The 10,263-nt window shown below is 36.1% G+C and overlaps 1 protein-coding gene across 1 annotated transcript in view; it reads right to left on the reverse strand.

Annotated features, from left to right (window-relative positions):
• Window positions 1–38: 38 nt before the first annotated feature.
• Window positions 39–10,263, reverse strand: part of LOC111381109 (uncharacterized protein sll0005) — a 14,021-nt gene continuing 3,796 nt past the window's right edge. The window contains exons 2-13 of the mRNA XM_023004832.1: window positions 8,889–8,912; window positions 8,774–8,836; window positions 8,457–8,600; window positions 7,444–7,549; window positions 7,126–7,274; window positions 6,907–7,032; window positions 6,651–6,794; window positions 5,916–6,003; window positions 4,411–4,784; window positions 2,918–3,253; window positions 1,609–1,830; window positions 39–334 (exon numbers count right to left, since the gene is read on the reverse strand). Of these exons, the coding sequence (XP_022860600.1) occupies window positions 200–334; window positions 1,609–1,830; window positions 2,918–3,253; window positions 4,411–4,784; window positions 5,916–6,003; window positions 6,651–6,794; window positions 6,907–7,032; window positions 7,126–7,274; window positions 7,444–7,549; window positions 8,457–8,600; window positions 8,774–8,836; window positions 8,889–8,912 (1,911 nt within the window). The 3' untranslated portion in view covers window positions 39–199. The remainder of the gene's footprint in view (window positions 335–1,608; window positions 1,831–2,917; window positions 3,254–4,410; window positions 4,785–5,915; window positions 6,004–6,650; window positions 6,795–6,906; window positions 7,033–7,125; window positions 7,275–7,443; window positions 7,550–8,456; window positions 8,601–8,773; window positions 8,837–8,888; window positions 8,913–10,263) is intronic.

Below are 10,263 nucleotides of genomic sequence, written 5' to 3' on the forward strand. Positions count from 1 at the left end.
TTGAGAGAGCACAAAAGTAGCAACGGTGTACAGCAGAATGAAAAAAATTGTTAGCTTTCTGTCGTTCTCCAGTTTAACCTTATGTACAGTTATTGAGTCATTGTATTGACCAAGTCCTGTACTATTACAAGAAACCTATTTCAGAAACCAGCTAATAATAAAGGTTTTGTATTTTCGTATGTGTTTATGTTGACTCGATTTAAAGTAAAGTATCTCGCAGTACACGTGCCAGTACCCGGGAAGATAACCGACTAAGCACCTCCGGAAGCACTTGTGCAGAGAGTCCTGGCAACACTGGAAGCAGCTCTTGGATCACTAGAGGAACATTTACTCCCTGTGGAAGCAGAGAAAAAGTATTCACAAAAACGATAAAATCAAAATAAATTTGCCCGTCTGATCTGTTGAATGAATTCAAAATATTTACAGAAAATTATTTAAGTTACGAAACATGCTACATGTCCAGGGAGATTGTACATGTAGCATTACAGGGTGATAAACATTTTTTTTGTAACAGCCAATTCTTCTCTACCACCTGTCTCCCCTTCATCTAGTTATTTTCTTATGACTCGTGACAGGGTAGTGAGAACTCTTTCAGGAATCAATAATTGAAGCATAACTTTCTCCAAATAGTTTTAAGCGTTGATTCAGCAATGTTTCAAACGAAGCCAGATCAATAAAAGAAACCAATCTGGAGCACACTTCAGTATGTTTTATTGAACTTTTTTACATACTTTTAAGTTGCTACGTATAAGTTGCGCAAACAAAACAGCAATAGTTGCTTGCAAGCATAGATGTTTATAGGCTCTTTCCTAGGAGCCTTGTCGAAAACCTAAAACACTTGCACAAAGGCCAGAGGCATGCTTAACCATGTTCCATTCATAGACCAATAACGTAGGAGTTTATCCTATTCATCAGATCATTTTGTGGCCCAGCAGGGCATATGAACTGTAGCTATATATAAATCAACATATGCCAGACTTTGCATATTCAATAACATAAAAAAAAAAAGGAAAAAAAATAGCGCCCCATTCTTGTTATTAAAAATAAAGGGCATTTTTGAGTAGTGTATAATGTGTATTGATGAATAATGTTCAGTTAAAAAATAAAGAAATGTCATAGATTTGTGTGTAATATTATTTTATTGAAGAATATGTGGTTGAAGTGGGATCAAATTACTGTTAAAGAATGTATATTGATGAAAAAATGGAGCTCAAAGAAGGGCTAATTCTTGTTCCCAATATATTTGGAGTTGGCTACATGAATCCCTTTTGCCACTAAGTTAAATTCATTCTTAGACCTAGTAGAATATCTGATTGGTGTATATCTTTGGCTACTATAAGCCCATCATATTTTCGGTCTACCCCTCGCTCTTCTTTCTACTCAGATTGCCCCACTAATGAACATGAGACTCTTTGGTCTGTGCATACATGTCCGAATCACTATGTCGTTATTTACTTAATTTATTCTCAATCGGTGTTACCTCCACGTGGGAGTATATATTCAGTTTTTATACAATCCATTTTAGTACGACCACACATCTTGTCCAGAAGAAGTATTTCCTTTTTTTAAGACTACTTTTGCAGTCATCAACTATAAACTTGTAGGTACCTCTGTTGAAGCTGCTGTTCCAGATGCTAAGAATTCGATGATTTTCTGGACATTGTTCAGTATGACCTTGTCTTCCTCAGTAATTGTTGGAAGAAGAGCAGCAGGTCTAATAGGTCCCAGAGTAGGAACCATGCTGAAAAGTGGAGATACATTTCCAATTCCAAAAAATGCCATTATCTGTACCAACTGTTCCCTCGTAACAGCATCGATGCCCTTTACAATCTGTTCAGGATTCACCCCAAAATAACATCACTAGGAGTAGGACCACATAAGCATAGTAAACTTATCAATTTAATTCAATTTTTTATTTATGTTTGCAGTGCAACGTTGTCAATGTAAATGTGGGGAAGAAAATAACAATCAAAAACTAAAGAATTCAATAGACTTGTTGAATTGCAATGCTCCAAGTTTCTGATGAATTGCTTACATCTCTAAAGACAATATTTTTCGGATTAGCAAGATGCATACAATCTACATCTGAGTCTACCCACACACAAGGAGAATATATTTCTAGGCTATGGATATCTTACAATATCATGACCTAGTAACTTTAATTACAAATAACACCCATGCCACATCATAAAAAAATTCAGTAATTCATAAAATAAATATGTTCGTTGATCTCTTAAATTAAAGAGAGAAGCCAAACCGTCAAAACTCATGTTGTCATCTATAATTTAAACAGATCTTCAATTTGGAGGGAGGCAACCGCATGTGTGCAAAAGTGCAAAACACTCGCGCGCACAACACGAAGGCAGCCACAAAAGAAGTTGTCTGCCTTCCGCCAGAATATAAATTGTGGTTAGTTTGGATACCACTGAGTTACACAAACCATTCTCCAATATCACAGAATTAAAAGGAGATGGCAACACGAAAACCATGTTAAAGTGACTAAATCAGGTGAGTGGTCATCATAGTTCAAATTTTCTTAAGGTCTTCATCAAGAAAGCCCATTTTTACAGCAGTTTTGTTAGCCATCATAATTCCACTTTCTCCTAGCACATACAAATATAGATAGCTATAGATATTTTTTTCCCTCTTTTATTGGTCATCTATAGAGAGTTCTAAGACAAAAATTCAGGTACAGCAAGAAGGGTAAAATCAGTTGAAATATATTTGATTACCTAATAGTTACAAGGAACTACTTGCACTTTGGCCTTTTTGTAGTAAGCAAAAAATTAAATCTTGTGAATGATTGATACTAATGGCACTCCTAATGAATAGAAATAAAAGATTGCTATGAGTATAAATAGAAATATGGATGACAATTAAAAAAGAAGAATAGAGTTGCTCTAGAAATTAAATATACCTCATCTAAGAGAAACTCTCGAAAAAAATTCCCCTTTTCAGACAGTAAAAATACCAAGGCTGCTCTTGTTTGGATTGGCTGTGTTGGAAAAGCTAATGTTGGTGAACCATTCGTTGAAAATACTGTAGCCAAATTGTTGTTTTGACTTTGTAGAATGCCAAGCTCTGCCATCCTCCCATTCATACTTTCTCCACCTCCACTCTTCGCCGCATCAATGAAATTTTCAAAAGCTTGCATGACATCTATAAATCTTTCGGCATCAAATATTCCAGATTTCCCATATATTGTATATCGCAATGCAGTCCTTAGACGTGGGGATTCATCAGTCAATAGCCTCTAATATTGAGAAAAAGATCAAGAAAAAAAAATGAAGTGTCATGCCATAACTAGTTGTGCCGCCAACTTGAGCAAATAATTAATTTATAAACATATAGAATATTGTCAACTACTAGGAAAATCAATCATCAATAGTGCAATTGACTTTGAAACAGACAGAACTCTAAAATTACTAATATTAGCGCATAAGAAAAAGTATTGCTAAGTAAATGATCATTCAAACCCAACTGCAATTTGCACCAGTATCTGTATTATTCATATATGAATATTTAACTTTTTCTTCTTTTTATTTTACTTTTCATTGCTTATTTAAGGAGAGTTTCATTCCGTGATCAGTCTAATGGACTTCATTTACTATTCGTTTTCCATAGGCAATGTCAAAGGTAAAAAAATGCCAGCTTACTAAATTTTTTATTCCAAAGGTTTCTTTTATACATCAAATGACTAATGTAACCATGTAGCCTTATTAAACATGACTTTCACCATAGTCAGTTCTTCTTCCTCACATTACTCCCCCACCCCCCAGTGTCTCCAACTTCCCGCCTCACCCCTGATTTCCCCCCTGCATCCCAATCTTTGTCCCCTCACTACCTCTCATGCTCCCCCCCCCCCCGGGGGGGGCATGCAGGCGAAGAGGAAGGGAAGAGGCAGGATGTGGAATAAGGGGCTTGGATTGCAGGGTTGCGGATGGGTGAGGAAGAAGACCGTCAATGATAGTATGGAAGAAGATAAGGGAATAATGGGGCTATCAAATAAAAAGAGTCTCTTAAATTAGAAGGTGAGGCCTTTGTCTTTTTCTCTTTCCAACTTTGTCCTGGTAAAACATTGGCCTCTTCATAGTAAATATCTATATTTCCTTAAGTTCTACTTGCCTGTTGTATTTTGAGATTGACCAGATGAGAAAGCTGATACAGAAGTACTGCTTGAATCTTTTTCTCTTCCGACCTTTAAAAGTTCATGAGAGAGGTTGGGGAGAGAGTTCCTAATGTAATCTAGTCAGTGAAACAAATGAAACTTGAAAATACTTGAGAAATTTTTATATAGTTGTTGAAAGGAATCAACTTCCCACCATCAACTAGAAATATATCCACCTATACCGTAAAGGAAAAATTGGATTACAAATGATAAATATAAGTGAAAGAATTGCATTTCTGTACCTGGGCAATGTACGGATAGGCTTCATCTACAATGGCAAAATCAGGATTCCCCACTAAAGCTATGCCCTCCAGCACCCCAATTGCTCTGATTATAAGAGCAAAATAAGGCGGTATTCTGAATGGATAATCAAACGTTATTTGTGCTAAATCAGATGCCAGGTCCTGAAAGTTGATATTTTTTGCTCCCCCACCTTCAAGAGCCTGGTCAAAAACCTTGGCCAGCACTGGCAAAATGGGTTCCAAATTAACTCCTTCTGGAATGAAGTCGAGTTTGACAAAATCTTTGACTATAGCAGGGTAATCGCGATGAATAAGGTGAGCAATAGCTTCAATCATGCCATACTTTTTGTCATCTGTCAATTTTGTAACAAGACCTGCCACAAAAATCCTAATTACACACAAGAGAATTGATAAATGTACATAAATACATAATTCAAAATCTATAGCATCCAACTCTTCTACAAAACAGAAGTTAAAATAGTTGAATAAATTCACTATATCAATTGTTTCATCAGTCTCTGTACAAGTAGTATTAGTAGCGCCATTAAATGGCGTATAACTATCGCGTATCAAATTTTATGAGGGTATAATGGACAAACAAACACGTATTCAATTAAAAAAATAAAGAAAATGAGAAAAAAATAAAGATAAAAATCGGAAAAAAAAAATAAAGAAAAAGGAGAAAACCTCCACACCAGACATCAAGGCCCAACACCACCAGCAGGACTACACCAGTGCCAGCCACCCACCGCAGTCCAAGCACCAGAGCAGGATGCTATCAGTCACATCCCAACCACCAGAATATAACATAACTAAGAACACCACACCAAGAAGAGACTTGTTAACTAATTAAACAAGCCTCATTCAAGTACCAGTATTTTCCATCCAAACTGAAGGAGTCTTGAAGCCACACCAGTGTACGAGGTCTGTTGGCCATATAAATAACTCAATAACACATCCAAAATCAAGTTACATTGAAGTCACACCAAACCCTAGCTGGCTCGTGACAGCCCCTTCACTCAAACTCTGGTTTGCAGTCAGCTTTGTGTTATCACAGGAAATCTTCAGACGGTTTAATGACTAAATTTCGGATCTTATTAAACAACATTCATTCCAGGAATTGCAGAAAAACTTGCACAAAATATAAACAAGAGGCAGAGTTTTATTTTATTTTTTTCCTTTTGGGGATTTTTTAATTTTAATGTACCATCTTTAGCTTATTTTGTTTTATTTGTTTATTAAAGCTAATCAAAATCTAAGAGTACACCAACAGACTAATCTAAAAGTTCACAAGGCTTCTGAATTATAACAGAAATTTCATGCCATTAGATGCAAATTGAAAGGAAAAAAGAATGTATGAAACAATTTTCACCAGGAATCAGGTAATCTTGTAAACATATATAAATATATACTGATAAGAAAAGGTTAGTACTAGATTTTTTCAAAGTATGCTCTTATATATACATCATGTTACTTGAAGTGTGTCTAACTAGATCTGTGATTACCAAAATCCAGTATAGCTAGCTTCCCATCTGGAGTACGAATTAAATTTCCTGGATGTGGATCAGCATGGAAGAAGCCTGTGTCAAGTAACTGCAGATCCAAAGAAACATGAGTAAGATCAAACTGGTAATTTAACATAACATTAACAGATCCCGATGGTGCATCCTTTAGAACCTTTCTTTGCATTCAGTGTTCTGCATTAAGTTAAAATACGATGATAACATTTTCATCAATAATAAGTTGTTCAGTTGTGGAAGTGATTTTTATTACGTAGAAGTAAGATGTTAGTTAATTTATGTTAGACGTCTTATCAAAATATTGAAATGTGTTTATAATTCCACAATTCTGGCTATTTCCTATAATCCCTCCCTTCCTCACCCCCACCCAACCACCCAACCCCAATGTGTGCATGTGTGTTGGGGTCCAGGGTACAGTCAGCAAGCATCAAATGACTAAAGACAGCTGATGTGTTGTGTAAGCAGTAGCATGAACTAAACCAACCAAAAAAGCACACAACAACATTAGAAGGAAAACTAGCCAACGAGACAAGCCAAAGAAGAAAATATCTCACAGATGTTAGCCACATGTAAAAGCAGAAAACAAACGGTTGCTGAGAGCCATATAATGCCTATGGGTAGGCCAATTCTACAGGGCATTAAAGGATAAATTGAAGATAAAAATGCATCAACATATACCGATGTGTAAGCTTTCCATGAAATAATTACAATGCACATTACCTGCTTAAGGTAACATATCACTCCAACATTTACTAGTTCACCAACATCACTTTCAGTACTTTGTGATAGCTTCTCTCCTTCTATCCATCCCGTTGTAAGAACCTTCCTTGAAGTGTATTTGGGATATGTCTTTGGCACAACAACCTGAAAACTGGAACTTATTAAGTGCAATAAAACCACCGGTAAAGTTTTATTCCCCGAGATAGGGCTTTGTTAGACAAAACAGTACATTTCAGCAAATTTCACAGTCGATTACCTGAGGAAGGTCCTTCTTCATCATTTCAGCAAAAAGTGTTCCATTTTCTCCCTCATTAACATAATCGAGTTCCTCAAAGAAGCGAGCAGCCCATTCATCAACCAATCCAACAACATCGATGGATATCTTAAAAGAATTAGATGTCAGGTGGATTTATTACTCCATGCTAATTGCTTCTTCCACAGATAAATTAGATCAAGAAAAAGAACCAATAGGTACCTGCGGAAATTTGCGAAGAAAAAGTCCCAAGTGCCTTATAACATATAAATCAACTGTTACAGTCTCAAGGACAAAAGGCCTCTGTACTTTGACAGCTACCAGATCCCCATTTTCTTTTAGCCGGCCCTTATAGACCTGGCCGAGGGATGCTGTCATTAATTTTCAAAACATGGAAATAATATATGAGCTTCATGTACAAGAATAATATAGAGAAACAAAGCCTCTCTGAGAAGCTTTGAAAGTGAAAAAATAATGCACATCTGCAGTAATTGATTCTAATATGAATGGCAGCAGAAAGTCAATGGTCATTGAGATTACCAGCAGCTATGGGGGAGGAAGAAAGTTCAGAGTAAATTTTAGACCACGGTTGTCCAAGCTCCTCCTCAATAAGAGCCATAGCCACATCATCTGGAAATGATGGAACCTATGCCAATGATGAGACAAAAAGTCAGCAACAAAAGAACACTTCAGGATAAAAATTACACGTCCTTTAATGGATATAGTTAAGATCTCTTCCTCAGATTTTCTTTGCATTTCTTCGCTGTTAACAAACTAATTTACTCACAGCCAAATTGGAAATCAGATTTCTCAGACCTAAAAGGTTGAAAAAGATTATCTAAACATACTTGCTGTAAATAATTAAGAAAGAATGAAAGAAATAAAATCTACGGCCAGACAGATTGGGTTGTTAAATTAAAGATGATAATGGTATTTCAGAAAAAATGCAAGAAAAAGGTCAATCATGATCAGGTTGCTCCTAAGGCCAGGACACCTACATTTATAGGTGAATCCAAAGCTTCCAAAGAGCAAAAAGGATAAGGACCCCGAGATTGAGGAAATCAAAAGCTAAGTCATACATATAATGCCTACAATATAAATAAATGTGAAAGCAAAGAAACTTTCCCAACTTCATATAAATCATTTGTATAAAAGCAAGACTCAAAACAAAGGTGACTATGAGATCAAATAACTCCATCAATTAGAACAAGTAAAACAAAATAGTCTGAATATCATTGCATTCCTTTGCAAGTTTTGTGTTTTTCTCTTTGAAACTGAAGGTATCTCACAAAAATTTCAAAAGGCTTACGTGCTATGTAACATTTTTAAATCATTTCAAGACTTGTTATCAAAACAATATCAAATGTATGTCAATATTGATCAACGAGCTAACAGTGAGAGTCAGAGATAAAGGGGGGACAGAAAGGAAATGGCATGAGCAGAAATATAAACTTAAAGATCAAAATGTATAATCTCACCTTATCAGAGGAGGACAGAGAGGAAATGGCGTGAGCAGAAAAATATAAACTTAAGATCAAAATGTATAATCTCACCTTATCACAAAGCTTTTGCAGCTCAATCATTGCAGTAGGTGACAGTATATCAGGTCGAATGCTCAATGCTTGACCAAGTTTTATGTATGCTGGACCCAAGGAGGTAACTATCTCCCTCAGTTCGATGGCTCGAGCAACCTCATTCTAAATGTAGAAAGAAAGAATAAAGGGTCAGATGGCAAGTGAAATACCACGTATTATCACACCTGCAACTGTGACCTGATTAATTGTTTTAGTAATTAAAAACTCGTGCAAACAAATAAAGGGAAAACATGGCTGATTTAGCATATATGGAAAAAGAACACATTTCATAAAACACTGCGTATATAGATCATTCTACCTGCAACCCCTCTGTTGCTTAACTTTTTCCTGTCAGTCAACTGCAAAGGAAGTGTGTATGTTCTTTCTAGTTTATTGGATTCAAAATATTACCTGAATAACCCTTATTGCAGTCTCCTATTTATATTAATGTATTACTATGCCATTCAACGTAAAGTCATGAGGGAGCAAAGGAGGTTGAGGTCTCTATTTGATGATAGGTAAATTTTTTGTTTTTGCACTAAATTTGTTCGAAAAAAGGATTGCCAGCAAACTTTACTGCTATAGAACAAGGGCATCCGCAGTAAGCCCTGTTCAAAATCTTTGTCTCGCCAAAGGAAACATTTGAACTTATATGGACAAAGTTTTGAAGTTAATTCCAGATGAATAAGTAAATTGATAGATATGTCATATACAATTTCCAAATTACTTGGTCCCAATACTATCATGCAGTGGAGTATTTTTCCTCCCACTCTATTTTGGTATGCTTAGATGTAAGAGCTGTACATCACTCTCACTCTTGATGATTGGTAATGGGGAGGTGAAGCACAGCAAAGGAAAATGTCAGTACAATTATCACTGAATTCAAAATCCAAAGATTGTCATGACGATTGTCTTTATTCTATGTATGAGGCAGGCCAAATGGATACTCCAATTTAAGATGGACAAGAAGTGATGTGCACTGAAGGGACTGCTTCTGCTCTCTTCAGAAGGATTTCAATGTTAATTTAAGCCTAGATGTTATTGATATTCCTCTTCATCCCCTAGCATATATTGATTGACATGCCATAGTTCATTTTTGTGGGAGATAAACCTCGAGGTTGTTCCTAGGAGCATTAATTGACTAATTCAGTGCAGTTTTCCGAGGATTGAGATGCAATGAGCACTTCTCCTGTATGGCAGGTGGGAGAGCATTTTTGGTGAGAAAGCTACATGAGTAAAAGGGCTCTGGATGTTCATTAATTAACTGTATTTTATAAACCTCTCTACAAGATTTTTCCCTCCACTACTTTGTCCAATATCTTCCTCCCCTCAAGGACTCGTGGCCATCCTGTCTTCAAACCTCAACCACTAAAGTCTTGCTTCTCCAGTGGTTGGTATATTTTCTAGCTTCCAAACATTTCTCATTATCTACAATACAGTATCCACAATATCTACAAATGACACCTCTTGCCAATCAAGATATCTGACAGTAAAATAGAAGAGTTTTGCTTCATTGTTTAATAGATAAGACTTACCTCCACAATGTTTGAGCTCATATTGGACCTTCTTTCATCAAATTGTTTTTGAACTTTCAAGTTCAAGGGCCACATTTTAATGAGCAAACAAATATGCTTCTGTCATTACCATCTAAGTGGACGCATGGTACGTTTCATTTCACGTCTTTATGGTATAAAAATGACGTGGTCTTGCACGTTCAAAATTCTGGCATATCCAATAATGATAACCTAAGAAGCACGGATACGGATACGTAATTCGGGTACGATAC

The sequence above is a fragment of the Olea europaea genome, unplaced genomic scaffold (assembly GCF_002742605.1).
Source record: "Olea europaea var. sylvestris unplaced genomic scaffold, O_europaea_v1 scaffold2257, whole genome shotgun sequence".
Lineage (NCBI taxonomy): Eukaryota > Viridiplantae > Streptophyta > Magnoliopsida > Lamiales > Oleaceae > Olea > Olea europaea.